General features: G+C 42.8%; 1 protein-coding gene across 1 annotated transcript in view; it reads left to right on the top strand.

Moving 5' to 3' along the window:
- Window positions 1-25,293, top strand: part of LOC119394022 (WD repeat and FYVE domain-containing protein 3) — a gene marked incomplete in the record, with an annotated part of 152,166 nt that overhangs the window by 48,992 nt on the left and 77,881 nt on the right. The window contains 12 exon segments of the mRNA XM_037661234.1: window positions 2,654-2,826; window positions 8,981-9,209; window positions 10,086-10,222; window positions 10,295-10,406; window positions 11,099-11,289; window positions 14,674-14,826; window positions 15,093-15,166; window positions 15,342-15,503; window positions 16,064-16,158; window positions 16,297-16,405; window positions 17,642-17,859; window positions 21,512-21,702. Of these exon segments, the coding sequence (XP_037517162.1) occupies window positions 2,654-2,826; window positions 8,981-9,209; window positions 10,086-10,222; window positions 10,295-10,406; window positions 11,099-11,289; window positions 14,674-14,826; window positions 15,093-15,166; window positions 15,342-15,503; window positions 16,064-16,158; window positions 16,297-16,405; window positions 17,642-17,859; window positions 21,512-21,702 (1,844 nt within the window).

The raw sequence follows: 25,293 nt of genomic DNA, 5'->3' as shown, positions 1-25,293 counted from the left end.
CCCTATAGGGGTGGGGTAGGGTAAGGGCTAATAGAAAAGTAGAAGAAATAGGGAAGGTTCTGATCGGAGGTCGACAGGGGCGAAAGAAGAGAGAAGAGGACAAGAAAGATTGGGGAGCCGGTCACAGGAGTTCACGGACGGGACCACGATTCACTCAGAGGCACGATGCATGTCGGTGACGAGGCGGCGAAGGCCCTGCCGATGAGAGGCGCACGGCATGGCGGTCGAGGCAGCCGTCACGGTGCGCCGACGGCGAGGGGCACGAGCGCGTCCTGAACGGGGCGAGCGGGGGCATCGCGGGCAGCCGTCCGTCTCTCGTGAAATCCTCCGAGCAACTCCACCCATTTCACTCTGTCAATACGCAATATTAATACGAAAGCATCAGATGCTTTATCAAACACGAAAATTGACCGTCGGCGGCATCAATCGATTGATGCAAAAAATAATCTTGTGATGGCGTCATCATCACGTCATAGATAGTCAAAACTTGTGACGTCATCATGGCGTCATATATCGTGATGTCACGTGATGACGCCATCATGACACCGTCGCTTTACACTGTTTCCGTAATCGGTGCGCCGATCATGGAGCTGGCGCAAAACCAGGTGAGGTGCAGATAGCTTGCAGAGAAGGAGGGGGAGGATCAAACCGTCGATCGAGAAGAAAAATAACCTGGCTTTCGCCTTGGAGTTTCTTAGGGGAATGCATAGGGACAGTGTGGCTCTTTGGCATTGATGCACTGCTGTACATCACGGCGTTTGTCTACAATGTCTGCTGATAACCACATAGATGTATTTAGAGTGTTATTTCATAAAGTGAAATTTTATTGATCTGGTATTCTGTTTATTTGCTAGTGTCGAAAATAATCGCCGAAGAGGTTAATTCAGAACACTCACTGCATGAGCCCTTATTTTTTCATTAGCGAGTCAAGTCCTGAGATGATTTTTCCATGAGATTTGCAATGAATCGAAATATTCTAGCCTTCATAAGAGCCCCATAGTAATATTGCGGTGCTTGAATGTTATTGCAATATGCTTCTGTCGTGCACTCCAGGATGTAAAATTCGCTGCTCCAGAGTGCTCCCAGATGCAAAATTATCTGCTCCAAACTGCTCCAAGATGAAAATTTTGTTGCTCCAAAGTGCTCCAAAACGGAAATATTGCTGCTCCAAAAATTGCTCCAAATCAGAAGTCCTCGGTAGCATCACTGTAATGGTGAACTTTCTTCACAGCCACCATTTTTTTGCGACACCATGCCTGCAGATATGTTCAAGAAATTTTGAGAGACAACATCCAGTGAGTGAAATCTTGGTCTCCATTAGACAGCCAGTCATTGTTTACAGCTGCAGGGAGGTTCGACTGATTGGTCTAAAAAAATTGATCAACAGCTGTGAACATGTTTGTCCTTGCAATTTCTTGGCTGTGAACATTGTCAATGTGTGAACATTGTCATTGACAATGTTTGCTCACGAAGGCTGTTGGAACATGTTTTCAAATTAATTCTTTTGTTCCAACTACTTCGAAAATCCCAAGCACTCAAGTTCAAACTGAATCAAATACCGAATAGTTCATTATTATATTCTGTTGAATATTTTATACTAGATATAAAACATTTGCTCTAGCTTTTTCAAAATGCATGCTTTCCTAAAGACATAAGGTTGCTAAAAGTGCCTGGATGGCCCTGGAATGCGGGGAATAGCAATATATTTTAATGAACAACATATTTTAATGCCCTTAACTCTCACTAATTTAGCACTGTAAAAAATTTAAGTACAAAGTATAGTTTGCTTTTTATACTGTGGCTTGGTGGCATTGCTTCTAAAACATGAGTTATTTACATGAATAATTTACAAATCAGTTCAATTGTATCCCATGAAGTGGAGGATTTCACAGCACTAATTTTCCATAATCACTGTCTATGTGCTGTGAGTTGTCAGTTAATTCCTGCTGGTTAGCTCAGTTGGTAGAGCGACTGCACAGGTAAGGCGTTGGTCCTGGGCTTGATCCCTATACCAGAACAAATTTTTCATCAACTATTCGGCTTTTCTCTCTGAAAAATTCATTTGGATTTTCTTGTAGCTCTGTGCTACAACTGGGTGGATGGCAATTTTCTGTTTCATGAATATGGTTTTGGGACTTAAAACTGCAACAATTATTACATTATTATTATTGTTTCATGAAAAATTTAATTGTCACTGGATGAACCTTTTCCAAAAGGCAAAGCAATGCTCTAACGTGGATTGCAGTGGTGAGCATGGTCATTTCTCTTCAAATGAGATGAAACTGCTCAAGGGCTGTTCCTTATTTATGAATGCATTGGAAGTTACAGTTTAGTCAGGGGCACTCACATTGATTCCCAAAGTTGTACTGTAAAGTATCATTAATTCAAATTTTTGGGACTGGAAAAAATGCTAGATATGTCTGAATGCTGAACTTTTTAACAGACAGAAAAAAAAAAGCTGACAATGGGGTGTGTACTGTAATGACATGTTGCTCTTATCAGTGAGGATTCAGCTCCATCCTCAATGCTTTATGGAAATCTGCAAAAAAGTTACAGTTATCAATTCCCATTAGTTGTGCTGTAATAACTTGCACCTTATGTGACCGTCCAGGCTTGTACGTATTGCATTCAGGATGTATCACTGCTCTTGCAGCTGGTGCTGACTGGGAGCCTGAAGTAAAGGAGGAAGGTTGCATCCGGTTCTGGAGCCCCGAACTGCTGCAGGAAGGCCAGTGGCACCACGTGGTCATCGTGCTCAACAGAGCTGTGCTCAAGAACAGCTCAGTCTCCATATATATCGATGGCCAGCATATGTCCACCCAGAAGGTGGGAGCACTTGCAGCAAACTTACGTGTTGCTACTGTAGCAAACGTTGTCATGCCCAGTCTCGTGCAGTGGCGTAGCCAGGGGGGGGCACACCGGGCCTGTACCCCCCCCCCCCCGAAATTTTTTTTACCTATGGCATACAGAGCACAAAATGACCCTCAACCCCATCTGCCTGCCCAGCCCCCACTTCAGATCAAGGAGGTGCCCCCCCCCCCCCCCCCCGAAAAAAATTTCTCCCTACGCCCCTGGTCTCGTGTAGTCACGGCATCAAAAAGGTGTCTCCAGTGCTTACTGAGCCAAGGAGCTCAGTTCTTACCAAGCACATCTATTCAACCACTTTTCAGTTTCGATCTCTCTAGGCCACCATCGTTCGGTTTATTTGGCTTACGTGACTCACATTTTAGATTGAATTTCGAATTGGAACGAAGCTATCAAAGTAGCCACCACTCTCGAATTGAGTGAAGAACTAAACAGCAACCAAGCTCTTCAATAGTGCTGTCCATAATGCGTGTGCACACATATATATTTTGGTGTTGTTTCAATCATTTTTAGGGAGAAAAATGGATGGGACAAGAATGCATGTTTGTGCATCTTTGACACCATCTGATATACTGATGCTCAGCATTACAATGATCACTGAAATGGACTGTGCTTCAGTTGCACTAGCTTTCTACATTTAAGTGAAAATTTTTCTCTAAGAGGATCAGAAATGCATGCAATACTTTGATATAAGCAGTCATACCACTCAGTACTGCGCCATCTGCACCAAACAGGATTTGCTGTGCCATTCTGATAAAACTGACATAAATTGTGCCAAATAGCACCAAAGTGTCTAGGAATTTGATGACATCTAATATTGGCGATTGCACTGCTGGAGTGACCAAAGTGCAGTTTGACTTGTCGCCTTCGCACGTGGGCATTGCTGGAAATGAAGAGGCCTTGCTTCAACTTGTAACTATGATGAGTGTGACTGCCCGGAAATTTCGTGTATAATGGACAACGCTCGTCCTCTTATACGCTGACACCTCCTAAAGCAGCACCCAGACCACCGTGTTGCGAATGGATCGTTCCTTCCCCATGTTCGTGGTCGTGGCTTGCCTCGTCGTTCCAGAGTGCTCTTATATAAGCTAAGAGTTGGCTCTGACCTGGTGTGCGAACGCATATACTGTCAAGGACGTGTGGACAGTCCGTTGTGTACATTTTGTGGCTCCTGTGAAACACTTGAGCATCTTATATTACACTGTCCCGCATTTGTTATGCAGCGTGCTTTGTTGATTAAGGAATAAAAATTCCTTGGATTTAAGTGCGCGACCGTTGACAATTACCTTTTTCCGAGAGGGTGGGCTTCTTGATGCGACCAGGCCCATCGAGCTGTCTGACTTTTATGGACCAAACAGATCTGGCCACCCGTTTATAGACTTTTCTTTGCCTGTTTTTACTTAGTTTTGTCCAAGTCTTCTTCATTTTTTCTCTTTGCTTTCCTATCTTCTTTCCTCTATCTCTCCACCTATCTTCCCCCTCTAGGTGGCAGTTGTCAGCCTGCTTTCTCCCTTTTTCCTTTGTGTCCTTGTGTATTTGTGTATGCAAATCAAATAATAATAATAATAATTTTTAGGCTTGTGCGAATATTCGAGCAGTTCGAATATTTGAACTTGCTTCGAAACAAATTTAAATTATTCTAAATTTCTCGAAATGAACGAATAGACATATATAAACCACATGTAACCCCCTGTAAATGTGGTTTCGCTGCAGTGCAGGGGTGCTGTACTGTGATTACACCTTTCCAGAGGAAATCGTACTGCCGCGAAGCCCCACTTCAAGGTTAAACGAACAAATTACCCTCACATCGACTCATCATTTTTTTTAAGTTGAAAAGCCCACTATACCGGCTTATATGCTCTAAGTAAAGTAAATTTTAAAACGTAACGTATTTTACAGGTTATCACTTGCATTGTACCGAAAGTCGAATCCAGTACTATTCAAAGTTGCTTCCACTTCCCTTTGAACCAACAAGAATGACAGTTGCACATGCCTTGTTTCAATTTTAAAAAATATTGGGCAGGTTAGTTGGGTCATGACAAATATGCTCATTTTTCTTTATATGTGATACAGTCGAACCCGTTTATAACGAACTCGAAAGTGTCGCGAAAAGTGGTCGTTATATCAGTAGTTCGTTGTATATGGACTCGCCCTTAAAGACATGCGCTTAGCGGCCAAGCCGTTTTTTTTCTATGTGCACTTTTATTAAAGTGCTAACAACCCCTTCGGTGACAAGCTAAGCCTTTTCGCATCGTGAAGCGACGCCCGCTGCGTGCTCACGAGTGAATTAACCGCTTTTGCAATGAGCTGACACCGTTTCACCGAAGCGCGGTACCGCGACGTGGAGCTGGCTAGTTGCGTGCAGCGCGTCGCCTACTCGGGTCGCGGAGTCACTGCCGGGCCGCTTGCTGTATGCTGTATGCGCGCGTTTGTACGTTCTTCCTGCTTGCTTCACTCCGTACCGTGCACGGGTGAGGTGACTAGCCTCTTCGTTCAATGCGGCAAAAACAAGCATTTTCTAAGCAACGCGCACTCTACGTCTCCGCGATGCTCTCGCGGCCCTGCACGAGGTTGTGCGGTGCATTGAGTTGTCACCTAGTCAAACACGCAGTATACGCTCGCTGTCAGTGCATCGACGTTTCTCGGTGCCCGCGCCGCTCAACAACGGCGAGCTACTTTCGTTTCTACAAAGCGACGCGCACTTTAAAGCGGTCTCGCACGACGCGGCGGCGGCGGCGAACTTGCCAACGGCAGCAAGGCTAAGCATGGCGCGCTCGTACCGCCATCAATCCGCAGTGTACGGCGTATGCCACACGCACAGCCGAGCAGATATCTACAGATGACTGTGATAAGGTTGTCGGCTATAAGGCATAATGACACGTTCATCGATGGCTGCCACCTCGCCTTCGCTCTTGTCTGATGCTTATCCGCGAAGGCATCGCTGCAATCGCGCGGAAGTCGTAATCATTGATCGACCGGTCTCTGCCGTTACCGAAAAGACTGACGACTTTTCGCGGCACATTGTGGCGTCGACGAGTTTAGGGACGCAGTGAACCTTTTTGTGATAGAAAGTTATCGCGCGCGGTTATCACTTCTTGCATTTATGCCTACTTGCGTTCCAAGGCATTGTTTGGTTCATCGCAGGCAGTCGCAGCTGCAGAGAACGGCGTCAGGAAAGGTTACTGTGCGAAAGCTGACCGCAAGGCTTCATGCTGCCTACTATTTTTTTTCCCCTCACTGCCATTCTGCCACTGAAGAAATGCCTGGAAAGTGAGCGACGTCGCTCGCAGCATCCAAAATCTGTGTGCTGCGCTCGCCGATCAGGGTATCTTAGTCGCGAGTAAACTGGAGAGGGGCACGCGCGAGCGCGCGCACCTGTCACGCTTCAGAAGGCATGTTTTAACTTTTTTTCGCTTCGTATGCGCCATATTTTTACCGCGACCGTGTCTGAAGTGTTCATTGTAAAAGTAGGAGGCTTTGAAAAATGTTCGCTATATCTGGACGCAGCTTCAATGGTTAGCATAGGAAAATCGTAAGTGCACCCAAATATTGTCGTTATAACCGATAGATCGTTATATGTAGGATTGTTATAAGTGGGTTCGACTGTATATACTATTCAAATTTGATTAGAAAAATATTCGACCAAATCTAGGATGGTGCGAATATTAGAAATTTCGAATATTTTTCGAATAGTGTTTGCTATTCGATTCGATTCGCACTGGAATTTTACTATTCGAACTATTCGAACTTCCCAAAAACAAGTACAGTCAACGTCCGATTGAAAGTGACCCCTTCAGATATTCAATATGCTTCACCTCATTACACTCTCGTATTGCGGCAAAGCTGACTTTCAAGCTCCATTGGTCAAACTTTGCCGAGAGACAGTCAACGTCCGTTTGAAAGTGGTCCCTAGAGTTTCAATATGCTTCACCTCATCACACCCCGGTATTGCGGTAAAGCTGCCTTTCAAGCTCCTTTACGGTCGAACTTTGCCAAGAGAAGTCAACGTCCAATTTGGAAGTGGTCCCTAGATTTTGCAATATGCTTCACCTCATCACACCCCGGTATTGCGGCAGAGCTGTCTTTCAAGCTCCGTTACGGTCGAACTTTGCCAAGATACAGTCAACGTCCGATTGGAAGTGGTCCCTAGATTTTAATATGCTTCACCTCATCACACGCCGGCATTGCGGCAAAGCTGCCTTTCAAGCTCTGCTATGGTCGCAAATGTATTAACTCAAGAAAACGCTAGTTCCAACATGCAGATGAAAGATGTGGCAGAGGTGGGGGCTCAATTAATGCTGTTTTGGACCTGAAATTTGGGCAAGAAGTCCGAAAATTCAGAAGCCAAAGCTTTTTAGCATCTAAAATTTCAGATGTTATCGACGTCTACGAGGCAGATTTGGAACTCCGGACTTGAAGGGAGCACACCTTTGTCCGCCACGTCAGTTGGGCTTCCACAGAAGTTGAAAGTGGAGGAGAGGCTGAGGAAATGGCATCTTTGCCTATCACGTGTAAAGTGTTGTCGGCAACACTTTGGTTGCACCAAATCATCTACATAAATACAATTCAGCCTCTACATTGACTCATTCTTGATAAGACAACTATGAAACACCACCCTGCCAGTGCTTCATCAACCTAGCGAAAAGAAACACTTTCATGTTGCTATATCATAAGAATATGCTTAGGAATCCTCTCTAACTTTTTTTTTCTGCAATTTCGCTTCGAAGTATTCAAAAAATATTCTAGAAATATTCGAGAAATATTCGAAAAATATTCTATTCGATTCGCACTCACACTTCAATATTCGAATTCGCTTCGCACCCAAAATTTTGCTATTCGCACAGCTCTAACCAAATCACGATTCACTTCGAACCTAAAATTTACTATTCACACAAGCCTAATAATTTCATTAAATCATCCCCTTGTCGCCGGAAATCTTCACTTCATTTCTTCTTAGCTGAGCAATGCTAAATTAACGGCAACTATGGAATATGCTTCTTTTCTTGGTACAAAATTGCATAGTCTGTTGTACCGGGTGCGCAAGATATTCGAGAACATGACAAGTTTATGTGCTGCAAACATTTATCAGGTAAAATTAAACACATGTCCACCAATTTTCTGGAACTGCTTCTGTTACCATTTATTCCTAAATTATTTGATGAAGGGGCTTTCGGCAGCAATAGCCGATTCAATTCATTTTGAGAACGGCCACATACTTGGATCATGTGCTCCTTGAAGAGGGTGGTGATTGATTGAGTGATGGCGGCCTTCAATGTGTATTTCACATTATGTGGCTGCTTCTTAGTGACACCCCATACATATATAGTAGTACGACAGATTTAAGTCTGGTTTGCTAGGAGGCCACACATTCAGTGTGATGTCGTCATGGGAGTTCTCAGCCAGCCACTCTTGGCTAACGAGCATGTTTTGGGCGGGAACGGAATCTTGTTGAAGTACACAAAGTGTTCCTTTCGACAAGCATTGTATCCAGGGCTTTCCACACACTTCCACGTGCGCAGCTGCATTAACACGAAGTCTTTACTCAAGGAACTGTGGTGGCATGACATCACCCTCATTTTTGACAATGGCGAATACTATCACTGGTGTTAGAAATTTCACTTATCACTGTTAGGACCTAATGAAGGCTTGTGCAAAGCCACCTGTTCTTGCACATTGTTTCAACATAGCTAAAAGTGAGAAATAGAAATAGCTTGTTAAATCATGGATTTCGCTGAATCAAGTTCATTGTATCGAGGTTTGACTGTATTCATGTTCTCTGTATTGAGGTTCAACTGTTTAAATAAGAGTGTGACAGTCATGTAAATGCTACATATGAAGCTCTGATTTTTCTCCTGTTTATTTGGTGTTCTCTAGACATTCTGCAATATATTTAAAAAAACCTAAATATGTTTTTGCCAGTCTTTCATTTTAAGACATTATCATCAGTAGCAACTTTTGTGCCTGTCACTTTGAAATTTGTGTTTCATGGTGTAATAAAAGTTTGGAAAAGAAACTTGGCTTTTTATTTGAAGTAGCCTGTTTCCATTTTTTGAGTTGTGACAAGTTTCGTCACATGCTAATTGCCAGTGTTTTGAACTGTGTTCTTTTTTGACAGATACCATACATCTCGCAAAACCCTGGTGGCGGCGCTGCGAACCTCACAGTGGCCTCTTCAGTGTACGGCTTCATTGGAACTCCCCCACAGTTCCGTCACCCGTCGCGTCTCATCTGGAAGCAGGGCCCTTGCCACATGGTGGAAGAGGTGCTTTCGCCCCAGCTTATTCACCAGGTCTACCTTTTGGGACCCAGCTATGTGGGCAGCTTGCAAGCCCCTGTTATGATTGGTGAGTGGTAGTGCTATCTCTACTATGCTGGGCCCTCTACTCAATTAGTAAAGCTTTCGTTGCAGTGCAAGATTTGTTTCGATGCTGCGATAATTTGGCCACAAGGAGGTGACCGGGAGAATGGTCTGGTTGGGAGGAAGAGGGGTGTTCTTGTTGGGTGTGGTTCCAGTTTTTGGTCCTATCAGTGATTTTGTCATCCCCACATGCACACTTGTGCACGGCACATGCACACTTGTGCTTATTCTCAGTAGAAGGAATTGGAATCATTCTATGAGTTTACAAGTGCTAAATCAAGTTTTATGAAAAAAAAAGTTTTATATTTTAATGTTAAAGTTTTGAAAGATGGAAGAACACAAGCTAGCGAAAAGTGCACAGAAAAGAAAATTGTAATTTGATGCTCCTCTATATGCAGTACTGTATACACAATTACTGCTTCTATGTATACAGAGCCTATAAAGTAACTCTATTGTGATGTTGCTTGTGCTGTCGTCTTGTGACAGCACAAGACACCATATACTACATGGGTATTTGCTTCGAACTTGGGTATTCGCTCAAGCTCTTGAAGCAAGCTGTGTTGGTAGCAGCAAAGGCGCCAAAAAGTTTTTTATGATCTAAAGTTATTGTGTTGTCAGTCTTTGCTGTTGCAAGTTTGTTGCTACTTGTGTGCTGTATGTGCAAGGGAAAAACATCTTTAATGGACTGTGAATCAAATAAGGTGTTTGCTAATGGCAAACTAAAAAAAAAATATCTGCCAACCTTAAAATATATTCATTAAATTGAAGTTGAATAGCGTGTACTAGCATTATGCTACAATGGTTTAACAGTTGGCGGAAATAATTTTTTTCTCTCTGCTTTATTTCTCTTTTATCGTTGCAGGCACAGAACCTATGCCTCCTTTTCTTAGTGAAGAGAAGGTTGTTTTCGGTTTGAATGCAACTGCAGTGTCTGTCATGACTTTGGCCAAGATCAGAAGAGTGTACAGTAAGACTGACTGCAAATCAATCGCTAAAATGGTGAGCATAGCTACACAAGAATAACTCTTCGTGATTCTTAACGAATTGTGTTGACTTCTCTGTCTTTCATAGCTGGGCATGTCATCACACGAAAATGCGACACCAATCCGCATTTTGCACAATTCAGCAGCCCACTTGAGCGGACCGGCACGCTGTTTGGGTGGTGTTCTCATTGGGTACCTCGGTAAGTTTTGCTGCAATGTTCATAGTCTTTGTGGGTGTTTCTCTGCATGAGCGTGCACCAGCATTGCAGGATTGTCACAGTTAAGCTACAGCGGCTGCTTCGTTGCTGCAGGGCTACAGTGCTGTTTGTTACTGCACCCTCGCACATAACTGACAGTGCTGTTGCACAAGGACAAAATATTGTGTACAAGCTGCTTCCGTTCATGTATTACATTCTTTCTCATTAAGCAGTTGTATGCTGCACTTTCTCGCTTCTCAACCCTGATGTCAATACGTGGATTTCATCACAAAAATGTGTTCTGCTGCTGGTCATGAAAGTTAAGATTCTTTATTTTTTTTTAGTATTTTGTTTCATGTCATCAATCGTCTTTCACAAGGTAACATATTAGGAAATAGGGCTTCTTGTAGCTAAGGCTCTCTAATTCATCGACTGGTAAAAACTGTACACATATTGCAAATCAGTTCTGCGGAATCCCGCAAGGTGGCGGAAGGGTTAAGAAAGGGAAAACAGACAACCACCCGTTTGTAGCACAAAGCACGAAGGCTTCGTGCTACAAATGGGTGGTTGTCTATTTTCCCTTTCTTAAAAACTGTAATCTTGGTGCAGTGATAGTACTGGTGCAGGCAACTGATCTAGCTTGGTGTGTTTGCTTTCAAGCAGCACAAGTGCAGAAAAGTGTGTTTTCCTTTTAGGGGCACGAACCTTCATCCCTCGACCTGTGGCTCTGACCATTGAGAACATTGGCGGTGTGTCTGTCCTGCTGGGATTGGTGGCGATGGCCCAGGATGTTGAAGGGCTTTACGCCACTGTCAAAGCCCTGGTGTGTGTTGTGCGAAGCAATAGAGCAGCCCAACAGGAGATGGACCGCGTCAGGGGCTATCAGGTGACACTGCACCTCTTTTGGGCCCCTCTTCATACACCTAAAGGAGGCTTTTCGTCTCATTTTTTCTCTTCCTTTTTCTTTTTTACTTGTTCGTTCACCTGAGTGCACTTGCATGTCCACAATATTGTGAGGCAGAAGACATTTATTTTTACATTCAGTAGCCCTAAGCAGGGCTATCACAGGAGCAGGTACATAGTGCAAGTGAGCAGTGTCAAGGCAAATAAACATGAAAGAAAACAATAGGTTTAAAGTTAAAACAAGAAAGAATCAGTGTTGCATTAAATTAACATATAAGAAAGTAATGTATGCATTTATTGAAAAGAACAGTGTAAGGCATTCAAAAATTCTTGTGCAGATAATGACCGGATGGTGCTGGGTATTCGATCCCATAATTCTATAATCCTTGGAAAAATGCTCTATTTAAATATGAGAATGTAAGACATATGTGTTTAGTTCATGACTGTTCGTGGGGGATGATAATTTAGTGCATGTTAAGTAGTTGTTTGGCAAGACATATCAGGATCAAAAGAGAACAAAGAAGCAGTGTTACATCCTTTACACAAGGAGATGCTAGATCAGGTAAAAAATTTATGGGGCTTCTACTGTTCATTTGTTAATAGCTTGCACACACAACCTATACCTGGCAACATAGGTCGGCAAAAAGTGTGGAGCTCACTCAAACTCACTCATGAAATATATTTTGCCCTGAGAGCTCACTCGGACTCAGACTCACCAAACTTTTTCTCCACCGGACTCACTCGGACTCAGACTCACTGAAATGTTTCTCAGCCGGACTCACTCGGACTCAAACTCACCAAAATATTACTCACTCGAACTCACTCAGACTCAGACTCACGGCTCTATCTGAGTCTGAGTGAGTCTGAGTGAGTCGACTCATGAGTCGGTTAGCGTATAATTGGCTTTCTTGACCATGGTGTCAATGCTCTTTAACACCAATATCTGGCGTAATTGATGCTCTACTTGGCACCACCTTTTGACCTCGTACCTTCAAATATAAGTTATCAGTGGTTGCAATCCAGTAAGGACATTTTTTTGAAAGAGGTAACTCCCAGATATATTTTTATCAAGAATTTTCTGTGAAAGAGATTGCGGGGGGAGGTGAACCTGCCCCCCCCCCCCCCAATACGTAACTCACGCCTTTGATTGATAAATATAGAGCTGGTGTATCAACGCTAGTGCTTTGAAGTAGGTGTGAGTCGGCGGGAGTATAAACGTGAGCCGACATAAGGCTGATAGTAATGGTGAAGTTGTGTAGAAATAACGATAGGTCGGCAAAACAGTGTGGTGCTCACTCAGACTCACTCATGAAATATATTTTGCCCTGAGAGCTCACTCGGACTCAGACTCACCAAATTTTTTCTCCACCGGACTCACTCGGACTCAGACTCACTGAAATTTTTCTCAACCGGACTCACTCGGACTCAAACTCACCAAAATATTGCTCACTCGAACTCACTCAGACTCAGACTCATGGCTCGATCTGAGTCTGAGTGAGTCTGAGTGAGTCGACTCATGAGTGAGTTTGCCGATCTATGCCTGGCAACATGATATTTTACATGTATATTCCTTGTACTCGAGCATTTAACAGAAGCTCATTTGATCACACATCGTGGTGAAACATACTAAATGCAGCAACTAGCCAGTTGAAAGGGGTGATGAATTGGTGCTCAAAACTATGTGTCATGCTCGATCACGTGTACGAAGAGTCGTCCCGCGATGGTCTTCGTCACGAGGTGCGAAATGCTGATAAGCAGCTCAGCCAATTCGCGGAGAGCATGGCGCACTAATGTTATCTGATGCTTGAGCTTCCGCTTGCAGCTGCCAAACTAAAGCGTAATTATATTCTAAATTATTGTCGACCTGTGAACACAGAACAAGTGTGAACGTGTCACTTAGTAGCGCGATTTTAGACAGCCGTGACCTAGCGACGTGCAAACAGCAGACGACGCTCTCCCGGAGCGAGGATCGGATCAATGGCGAGGCTTGCTGGAGCAGCATGACGGATGCAGCCAATTGAAGGCCTCGAAACGAACTTCAAACATTTGCTTTTTGTATGCTTTTTGTTTGAATGGAGGACCTAGCTGAAGCGGGAAATTTGAAGGCGGAGAAATGCTCTTTCCGATGAGCCCAAGATGTCGGCGCCGGGTTGCGCCATTGTGGAGCTATAATTTCTTTTTAAATGTGTTTTTTTTTTGCGATTTTCGCAATAATTTTCACCACCTCGGCAAGCACAACAGATTTTTTACCGCACTTCTGCGTAGTTTTCAGTGACAATATTTTGGAATCAGAAAAAGGGCTACAGAAACTGAAAATGTGTTTTTCGAAAATCTATTTTTTTTGTTATTTTTTGCGATACGAAAGCCGCATCCCCCCCTTAGGAATAAATCTGTTCTTTGACCATGTTTGTGACTTGTAATTGTTCCCGTCTTGTAAGAACATACTTGGGGATTCTCTGCAACTTTTTTCTGTAATTTCGCTTTGTAGTATTAGAGAAATATTTGAAAAAATATTAGAAAATTATTCGATTTGATACACACTCAATCTTTATTATTTGAATTCGCTTCGCGCCAGAAATTCTGCTAACCGCACAGCTCTACAAATAAGGTTGCTTCCTTCTCCATATCAGCTGTTCCAGATTGATGACAAGAAGGCACTCGGGATATTATCGTCCGTATCTTTCGTTATGTAATGTTTCTCAGCGCGCACACAACGGACAAGGACGTGAGGAAAGAAGACAAACAAGCGCTAACTCACAACTCCTCACGTCCTTGTGTGTTGTGTGTGCGCACTGAGAAACTTTCCATAATAAATTCCTACCGACTCGCCCAGTTTTCTATACTTTTACATGTGTATATCTTACAGGCTCATGGAGTAGTATAATATTGCCTAAGGCAGTTGCAGTGAGCAACAAGTTAAAAGAGCAGCGAGTAATTATTTAGTACTGGTGTCGAAGAACAAAATTATAAAAAGCAATAGTCATGATAACAAATTAACGTGTGATAGGTCGCGTGACAGATGGAAGTGTGTACAACATAGCAGTGACATGATCAGCTTAACATGCACATTTCCGTGTCATCTGTTACATTCTATTGACATTTTAGCTTGTGGAGTTTTTGCTGAATTACATTCCCAGTTTAGTTACCTCTTCATGTCCTCCTTATTGCCTCTTACTGCATTGTGGATTTCATGCATGTAACATAGCTTACTTTAAAGTGAAATGTAAATGAAAGTTAATGTATCGTTCCAAGCAGCAATTTGGACTACTCCTTTGGACTTGCTGTGCATGCTGATTGCTATACAAAGGATAATTGCTGTGGTCTTAACTGTTGCATGCATCCTTTGCTTTTGTTTGCCTTTCTGAAGACCCTGGCCATGCTGTTGAAGAAGAAGAGTGCACTCCTGAACAGCCACATTCTCCATCTTGCTTTCTCATTGGTTGGCACAGTGGACAGTGGGCGAGAAACTACTGTCATTCCTAACATGACTGCCTTTGAGGATCTGCTGTGCACCCTTGAGGTACATATTTAATGTGGAAAACAATTTCACATGTGGGCTAACTGACATGTATGTTTCTTCTCTCTTGGTTCTTCTTGTTTTGTCTTTTTTCTTTTTAATTTCCAACTAGCCCATTCCGTTTCATGTTGTCCTATAGACCTTGTCCCACACATTGTGACCTACTACCACTTTTCTTTGGTTGATGTGCACATGTGATATGCTAAATGCAGTTCTGTGTGTGATAACTTCATCGCCAACATATTAAAGTTTTTTTTCTTGTGTTTTAGGTATGGCGTGATGCACCAGGGGACCTACACAAGTCTCTCTATGAGCACTTCTACGAGCTAATTACAGAGTCGAGGTAATTGATCGTCACTTTGAAATTCTGCGTGATATAGAGCTAACCTGGTATTCTGCAAAGGGTAACACGTGTACAAACAAGCTAAAACTGAAATTTTTCTTCAACACTACCCCGCAAAGGGTTGGTGCTCCAGTTTTTCACCCTAAAGTGATTCTAGTTTTGGTTTCGCTTTCAGTGAGCAGAAGGCCAACCTGCGAATCTTGCGTGACCTAGAGATGGTGACCAGGGTGCTCATGATGTTGAGGGATCCTTATCTCAGCCCTTCAACTATACGACTTCTTTGCAATCTCCTCAAGACGCTCCTTCAGAACACCAACAGAAGTGGCGACATTTTGAGGTATACTCAATTCAATCTAGCCTTTCTTTGGCTCTAAAATGCATTGGTAGAAACAGCAGGCTGAATCAGTCTAAATCCATTATTTTCACTTATTTCAAAGTTTGAATGATTAGTTTAGAACATGTTGGCATTTCATTTGGCATATGGAGCAAATGCAGTAAAAGATGACAGTAATTCATACTATTGCAAAGATCTTTTTCAAATGTAAAATGGTCTCACACATATACTTTATGTAGATATATAGTTTCTTATTTGCTTTTATTAGTCTACTCAATTCCACTATGCCTGATGCTACTGCTACTGTAATCATGACCTGTGCTCCACTGTTCATATTATAGCATTCTTGATATTTCTTCAGATTAATTAATGGAAATTTGCCTTTACCATCTTACATCATTTGTGGTGTGGCCATAAATTCATGCAGCATTTTCTTGAAATTCATTGACAGGACTGACAGCTAGTCACACTTCTGCTGAAAACTTTATATTTTTATTGGGGTACCATAAAATTGTTCCTTCATTTCACCCTCCTTTTTTTTTCCTTTATATTTTGCCCTAAAGGTTCGGCCAGTTTATGGTGTCAACACTTCCAAACTCCATGGTTTCTGAAAAGCCACTCAATTTGAAAAGGGACGTGGAGGCTTCAGAAAATGCAGGTACGTTGACATGTATTACACAGTTTTACATTTCCCTTTGTCAAAGGTCGTGATTTTGCAATGTATTTTAAAGTGTGTATGGGACTTCCCAATACTTTTTTTTTTCTCATGTAGTTTTCTGCTGGTTCATTTTTACAGCTCCAATGGATGAGACTGCACTCCTGATACATCATGTGTGCCTGAGAAACCGTTGCCTGCACATCTTGCACCTGATGACTTATCACGGTTCAAAAAATGTTAATGTTCCGTAAGTGGGCTACTTGCTTTGGCACCCTTTTCTTAAGGAGCTCATACATATAGGAATTCATGTGGTATTCTAATGTAGCCATGGATACAGCCCTGGAGGTTTTCGCTTCCAGCTGCTGTGGGAGACGAGGTTGATTCAGAACTATAAGTATTTAGTTTCATTTTTTTTTAAATTTAATTTATTTATGACACCCTGGTTCAATGATTCTTTTTTTTAAAGCCTGGCTCCCTGACCTTGTACACTGTTCTTATGCAATGGCTATGCTGCTGCCACTACAGGTCTTTTGGAATCTCTTCTTGTGTGGAACCTGTGCTCTCAATACAAAGTTCAGTGCTGTTAGGAAGTAACATGTTGTTTTAGTTTGTAGTGACTGGTTTGCGAAGCCTTATTTACAGCAACTTTCTTTTTTTCCATTCGATTTATTAATTATCGTACCTCCCAACTTCATATTAATGCGATGCCGTTAAAGAGCCCATGGCACAGAAAATGTGGTGTTGGCGTCGGTGTCTGCGGCATTGGTTGTGAGCGAAAAATCCCGATGGATGCAAGAATAAAAATCTGGGCTCAAGCCGCAATCGAACCCAGGCATTCTGCATGGCATTCAAGTATTACACCCAAGAGCCACACCAATGCTTGAAACTGCTTGAGAAAAATACCCTATACAGGCATCATATCAGGCAAGGAGTCGCATTAAAACGTGTAATATTGCGTGGCAGAAGCATAGAATCGCACCAGGCGTCACACCATCTTAATTGCATAACGAGTGAAGTGATTTAAAGCTGACTGCCCTATTATGAGGAACTCAGCCATAATTCATCATCGTCAGCTACGGCATAAATGAAGTGTGCAGCTATGTAGGTGTGCATATTGCCTTACGGATGCGTAGTGGGTATTTCGCAAATGTACTTGCAGTAGGCACCCTAAGAGAGTTTATAACGGCAAATGTCATGCGCACAGATGTTTCTTCCCCACAGCACGGCTGAGCTGCCCACTGAGAAGCGAAGCTTGGTGAGCAGATAAGAAGGTGACGCAAATGGGTCTTGAAATGCCATTGCATTTCACTGTTAAATGTTTAGTTTAATGGTCCTCTAACATTTTATCTTTTGGGGAAAATGAGTATGAGCTTTATGAGAGTAAACATACGGTACACCGTTTGATTATTTAGTTACTTTTAGTGTTGTGAATGCATGGTTAAATTCAGAGGTATTATCAATTCCTTTTTTTTGCTCCTTATAGGTTCTGCGAGGAGATAGCTCGAGTTCTGGGCATGGACTGGCTAATGCTTTTCATGCAGAGCCATTTGCATCCAACCACAGTGGTGCTAGCCTTGCAGTGCCTCACAGTGTTTCTCAGCTGTCCGAACTTGATGCAGCGCTTTCGTGAGGCTTCTCACAATGGTGGCTGGCTCACCGAGACTGACCTTGTGCTCCAGAATAGAACCACGGTTCTCCTGGGTAAATGTCTTCTTTTTTTTCGGTCTTCCTTTATTTCCATTGTGTGTTCCATTGTACATATGTATGCAAGCACTTGTGGCGTTAGCCAAGAACTGAAGGAGGTGGGTTTTAAATAAAATAATTTATGTTGATGGCAATAAATCACCAGTTACTGGCTGCAGTGATCTGCACTCTGTCTGGAGAGCAGAAATCAGCTGCAGACCAGGCAAAGCTACACAATAGGTGTTGTGTTAGAGCACTGCTGAATAGGAGGCCTTACTTGACTTGCTGTTTTTGGCATAATTGCATGTAAGCAAAAACTCTCACTATTTTCTGTATGGCATTTGCATAGAGAGAACCCATGCATAACATTGTTTGTGCAAATACGGCATTCATTCTAACTTGGCATTTACATTGCCTCTTGCCCGAAACTGAAAGGTAGAGAAATTATGTGTACACTGAAAATCAGTAACATTAGGGAGTGTGTTGGTACAGTAAAAGCTCGTTAATTCGAATTTCGTGGGGACGCACCATGAGTTCAAATTAAACCGAATTCGAACTAACGAAATTCATTGAAAAAACAGCAAGAATTGAGACCGGGTTGTTGGAAAATCACTCAAAATATTTATTTGCGAAAAGCGACGTAGTCGTCGAAGCTCATGTCCTCCAGCGCATCCCGCAGTCCGGCAGGAATGACCTCGGCCTTGCGCTCGTTGGGCTCGCAAGCTGTGCCCTCATTGGCCACACAAGAGCCACTGTGGCGGAAGCAATTGGCAACAGTTGTTGCTGTGACCTGATCCCAGGCCCATACCAACATATGCAAGGCCGTGAGCAGCGTCAGATCGTAGCCTTTCGTACCGGTGGCGCACAGCACCAAACGCTCCAACATGTGCCACCTGTAAAAGCACTTTAAGTTCTTAATGGATATGCTAGGTCCATCAGCCGAAGGCAACACCATCACAAAACCCACGACACGGCACCGAACGACTTTGTAGCTCTGACATACACGAGGCCTAGCGACTGAATGTGCGGCACACAAAGGACACGGAGACTACACAGACTCGTCCGGCACAAACCACCACACGATGCGAAGAGCGAGCGCAATGACGCCAGGGACGCCACGTATCCGGCCGCTGTGCTCAGCGCTCGCGCCATCTATCGTTGAGCCATAAAAGCTTGTGGCGGCAGTATAAAATACCACCACATAGCGGCGCGAAGTTCGAATTATCGATAGAGGAGCCGATGCGCACCTGAACTAACGAGTTGGTTAACCCATAGATGCCTATATATCGTGGCCGGACCATGACCATCAGTTCGAATTAACCCGAAAGTTCGAATTAATGAGGTGCAAATTAACAAGCTTTCACTGTACCTCCTATGCCACTTGTTTCATTGTTCATTCAGTGAGATCCTGGGGCCATACCTCATGCTCAAAACAAATCAGTGATGCGATGAATTTTTACTTTCTCTCATCTCAATTCAACTGCAGTTTTAGTGATAAGCTGGCTAATTGCTGTTCTCCTCCTTCCCCGCACCTTTTATCATGCACACACACTGTAGTATCTGTATATATATTTAAGATTGTGGGGTATTACAGAATAATCAATTTATAACACTACCAGATATAATGATATATACATGACATATAACAATGAAATCCTTCATATTTCACAATTTTTCCGCTGCCCCTACATAAAAGCAAACCATATTTAATGATACAATTATTGGCGACGTATCGGATACAATGTTAGAACTCTGGCTACCCAGAAGGTACTTCAGAAATTTGCCTCCAGGTTTGATAAAAATAAAATACTTTGAAGAGAGGGACGTGAAAACTCATTACAATAGCACCAAACCGGCCGCTGGGGAGAAATCTGTGAGAAGGCATGCGGCAACATAGCTCTATCATCACAATCACTGGAGGGAGGAGGGGAAGAGCTCCCTTGGTCACAGTTCTGCTAGCTGCACAACGCCTGGCAACAGTTTCCTACACGACTTTCTGCCAATTTGTGCGTTCATGAAAGATGGCACTGACTAAGCGCAAAGCGATATCTCTTGAGGTGAAACAGCAAGTTCGTCTAGATTTCCAGCAGGGTCTCAAGGTGGAAAGCCTCATAAAAAAATATGGGCTTTCGAATTCAACGATTTCAACCATTCTTAATGCTGGAGATGTCCTCAAGAATTTTGACTTTTTCGCAAACTTCTTACTTTGTTCAACATGCTTAAATAATTTATGGCTATTGATGTAGCCTTTAATAAAGCGTTCAGTGTTGTTTACCATGACTTGCATTGTTTGACCCGATTCACTTATTGTTGGTGAGTAACTAAGCCTACATGCGTGGAGAAACATGTGGCTACGTTTTTTCTTTCTTTTTCTTTTTGCCGGTCCAGATATTACGATGGTAGGTTATAACTAGAGCTGTGCGAATAACAAAATTTTGGGTGCGAAGCGAATTCGAATATTGAAGTGTGAGTGCGAATCGAATCGAATATTTTTCGAATATTTCTAGAATATTTCTAGAATATTTTTCTAATACTTCGAAGCGAAATTGCAGAAAAAAAAGTTGCAGAGGATTCCTAGGCATATTCTTATGAGATAGCAACATGAAAGTGTTTCTTTTCGCTAGGTTGATGAAGCACTGGCGGGGTGGTGTTTCACAGTTTTCTTATCAAGAATGACGCAATGTAGAGGCCGAATTGTATTTATGTACATGATTTGGTGCAACCAAAGTGTTGCTGTCAACACTTTACACGTGATAGGCAAAGATGCCATTTCCTCAGCCTCTCCTCCTCTTTCAACTTCTGTGGAAGCCCAACTGATGTGGCGGACAAGGGTGTGCTTCCTTCAAGTCCGGAGTTCCAAATCTGCCTCATAGACGTCGATATATAAGAACATCTGAAATTTTGGATGCTAAAAAGCTTCGGCTTCCGATTTTTTGGACTTCCTGCCCAAATTTCAGGTCCAAAACAGCATTAATTGAGCCCCCACCTCTGCCACATCTTTCATCTCCATGTTGGAACGAGCGTTTTCTTGAGTTAGTACATTTGCGACCGTAGCGGAGCTTGAAAGGCAGCTTTGCCGCAATACCGGGGTGTGATGAGGTGAAGCATATTGAAAATCTAGGGACCACTTCCAATGGGACGTTGACCGTGTCTTGGCAAAGTTCGACCGTAACGGAGCTTGAAAGGCAGCTTTGCCGCAATGCGAGAGTGTAATGAGGTGAAGCATATCAAAAATCTGAAGGGGTCATTTTCAATCGGACGTTGACTGTATTTGTTTTTGGGAAGTTCGAATAGTAAAATTCCAGTGCGAATCGAATCGAATAGCAAACACTATTCGAAAAATATTCGAAATTTCGAATATTCGCACACCCCTAGTTATAACTGTCAAATTTTCCGGTTTTGTCAATATCGTATAGGTGCACTGCACTGTACATGCCAAAACCACAACATAATTACGAGTCACCATGCAGTGGAGGCCTCTGGATAATTTCGACCACCTAGGATTCTCTTACTAAAGTTTTGTTGCAGTTGGCCTTTAAGCACTACTGCTCATTTTCTGTGTGAAACAAATCATCGTAAGCTTATTGCATCGGGTAGGTGGCAATGCAGGAATGCGCTGTCAAGTAAACACTCCTTCTGTAATCCTCTTTGCTTTGGCTTCTTGTTGCAGGCTTTAATGTGTCTACAGCCAACAACAAAGGCAGTGGGAGCCAGTCGATCAGGATAGAGGCATACCAAGTTCCAGGTTTCCAGGAACTCCAGTGGCTCATGTGTCAGCATGTCACAGTGCCAGACATAAATTTCCTTCTTCTGGCCATGCTGATGGGACGCCCCGTCAGTCGCATTCCATGTGGTCTGCAGGTGAGGTTCTTCAAATTCATTCAATGTTATTCCATGTTTCAGCAAAGTGGGGGTGTGAGACAAAAAAATTTGCTACCTTAAGGACAGGTCGAAGGGCTCCTACATTCCACAAATAATGGGTACTTAGGCAAGATGCCGATTTGCAAAAAAAGGAAACAGTTTAAAAAATATGCATATAATTGTCGAGACCGGAGGACAAGTACAAATCATATCATTTTCCTACTTATAGAGTGTCAGGTTAGTGAGGTTTTACTTTATATGTTAATACAGAGTAAAATATTATAGCAGAAAATGCTAACTAGAGATTTAATGTTATCCACATATATTACATTAGCTATAACACATACCAGCTATTTTTTTTATACATTTATATAAATGGAAACATGTAGCGTTAAAAGGAAATGTACAGATTGTACTAGAAACATAGTAGTACTATCAATGTTTTATGTGTTCACTGGCTGTTTCATTCAGTGTCTGCTTGCCATGGTTCCTCTAGACATCAACATGATTAATTTTGACACATAAATGGTACACAGTGTCTTTATTTTGCTTCTCTTTTTATTTTTAGAAAAAAAAATGGAAGTGCTATGAGCATTCCTGGTATAATACTTTTTAGAAGACAAAATAAATGCAGGCTTTTAAAATTCTTGCTTTTCATCAAGTTTTCAAAGTTCCTCAGAGCAGATAGTAACCTTTCCAGCGTCACTAATGTAGCGGTGCATTCCATTGTTCCTGTTCCACCGTGTCACTGACATACCCATATGTGCTTCACTCTGTACACTCAGTTGCGCGCAGTAGTGTGAAGTTGACGAGCTTGCAAGTTTTTGCTGCCATCTATCGTATAATTCTAGAACCTTTTATTACTACTCTCATTGCGTGTGCGCACAGCCTGGAATCTTTTTTAAGCGGCTGCGGAGCACGCGCCATTGTGTACACCCGTGAGCAAAAGTATACGGACCATTGCCATCCGTACACTTCTGCCGTCTGTGCCGTCTAGTGGCGAGCCATCTGTTGTCGAGAGCATTTCTCTGACGAATTCCGTCAGAGCAATGCTTTCGACAGCAATTCCGTCAGAGCAATGGTCTCGACAGCAGACGCCTCGCCACTAGAAGGCGCAGACGGCGATTTCGGCGCGCGCTGCCGTGGTACGTATACTTTTGCTCACGGGTGTACATTGTTGCTCCATGCAGAGCACATCTGCAAAGGAGGAAACTTGTTGGGGTGACTCCTGTGCTCATTACATTGCTATGACATAAATCCGCATTCAGATATTTCTACCCTAGAATAAGGTGACTGCTCTTGCATGTTTCTGCGATAGGTTTCACATTTGCGAAATTTTTTGTGTCCATTTCCCATTGTCTGTGCTTCGGCACACCTGCTTTTTGGTGACGAGGGTGCTCCTTCGTAGGTGTGCTTTCTCCAGTATGGTCTCTGCCCTTTGTTGTATCTCTTTCATTCGTTGCTCTCTATTTTATCAAAGCCTTTCTTCTTGCTTTGCCTGGTCAAGAGTTTGAAAAAGCGAAACACTCCTTTTTTGAGCATCGCCGCATGATTGCTGTGAGATGGGAGCTCATGAGGGACCTTTAAATGTTTAAGCAACGGTTGCCCTTCTGTCTCTAAATGCGATCTTTAGTGACTTGGAAGCTGACAGCGTGTTGTCTAAGTAAAAAGGCAACTGACAAGGCAATGCCATTGCAAAGCATGCATGTACTAAGAACAATTGTGCTTTTTTTTTAAATACTGCTGCACATTTCATTTCTTTGTCTAATAGAATTGTTGGGAATGTACCAAGTCGTTCATTTGCCATAATTACTATCAATTTTTCTTTTTGCATAACCTAAGATAATTGTTGTGTTTGTTATAATAGTATGTATCCAAGAAAAAAAAAAACAATCCGCACTGGGGGTGCATAACCTCCGAAAAATTCAAAAATGGAAGGGTTAAGGTGTCAAGTGGCATTATGTCTTGGAAAGCTTCCTGTCATGTGCAGCCTCGGATGGTATTATAATGCAAGTATTTCATTTGATCAATTCTGTTCATTTCTTATTAATTTCTTATCCATCCTTCAAAATTGTCCAACTAAGGTGATGTACAATACAATACAATACAGCCTTATTTCCAAAAATACAAACATTCTGGGGGATACCATTGGCTAAAAGCTGTTTAAAAAACAGCTTGACCGGGCCGATGGTCCGTTACAAGGCATACATGTCGGTTGCATGAAAAAATAGTAACATTGTTAGAAACTCAAAGTAAATTAAATATTTACGCAAATGCACAAAACAAGATATAAATAATATTAAGAATAATGAAAACATATTCGATACATAAGAAGACAGAGATATATGCAAGGGTTACAAGAAATCATACATAAGTGGCTCTGATAAACAAACACTAAAAACAAAAAAAACACTCAGTCATCCCATGTTCACAAGATGCATTCGAAGTTTCTATTTCTTCTCAATTGTGAGGCAGAGCACCACTCAGAGCACTGACCAAATGTGAAGAGAGAAAAAAAAATTGTTGAAATAGAATTGTTATACTATCATAGAACAAGTTTCAGATGTAGCAAACAGCATAAACCCTTTTCGTAAAAAGGCGCCCCAAGCACTGTTCATGCGAACCACCAAAAGCCGCCATGTTTAGGTCGCCGCAGCAGACGGCACTCTGCGAGACTCCAACTGCTGGTGCATGACATTTCGCTAGCGCAGCAGCAAGCTCATGTGTTGTGAATCGTGCTGGAAACGTGTTGCTAAAGATAATTCAAAAGATGTGTTCCGTTGTGTCACCAACGAGGCTACCGTGACGAAAACAAAAAAGTAAGCCACAGACATTTGAAAATTACCAATGTAAACAAATACATGTGCTGCACCTTGGCACACTGTCAGCGTCATTATGGTCGTGGAAGCGCTAGGCCGTGTACATAGGCATGTTGTGGATTTGTACGTAAAATGCTTGTCTGCACGATGGATGACGCGGTGTGGACCATCGGAAGCGCGTTGTGGTGGCTTCCGACATCACCAGCTCTGTGGGCATATGGGATGTAGTACATTAGCTGACAGCGTGGTTCCAGGGCACAAAATGTGCAGGATGAAACTCGCATTCTATCATTGTGTCGGCGGGGTAAGGGCATGTTGATAAAGCGGTAGGGCAGTAATGATGCCAAGCCACTGTAGCAAATATATTTTGCCGAACAGAAGGATGAGGCTGGCATCCCGGTTGACGTGAAGCCTCAGCGGACCGGTCTTTACTCCGTTTCATGCATCAAGTGCAACGCTGTTGAAGCTATGCAAGAAGTTCGGTCAACAAAATGTGTAACTCTGTGCGTCTGTTTTTGTCGGCTTTCGCAGTTGTGAATGCTCGTGTGGGTCTAGCGCGAGCCTGCGCCTGAGGCTTCGCGACCGGCTTATCTTCATGCATTCTCAACCTAAAAATGAAAAAGAAATCACATTCGGGGCCTGAAAAACTTGGTGATATTTGTTTACTCCAAGTCTCGCTTGCCTATAATAGTGTTGCACCTGATGTATGAAATGGAGTATATACACGGAAGCAGTCGGCACTGGCCGCTTGAGACTTCCTGCGTTGCGCGCC

Source organism: Rhipicephalus sanguineus, chromosome 1 (genome assembly GCF_013339695.2).
Source record: "Rhipicephalus sanguineus isolate Rsan-2018 chromosome 1, BIME_Rsan_1.4, whole genome shotgun sequence".
NCBI classification, from domain to species: domain Eukaryota; kingdom Metazoa; phylum Arthropoda; class Arachnida; order Ixodida; family Ixodidae; genus Rhipicephalus; species Rhipicephalus sanguineus.
The sequence above is the reverse complement of the archived record's forward strand: the minus strand, read 5'-3'. Positions and strand labels throughout refer to the sequence as shown.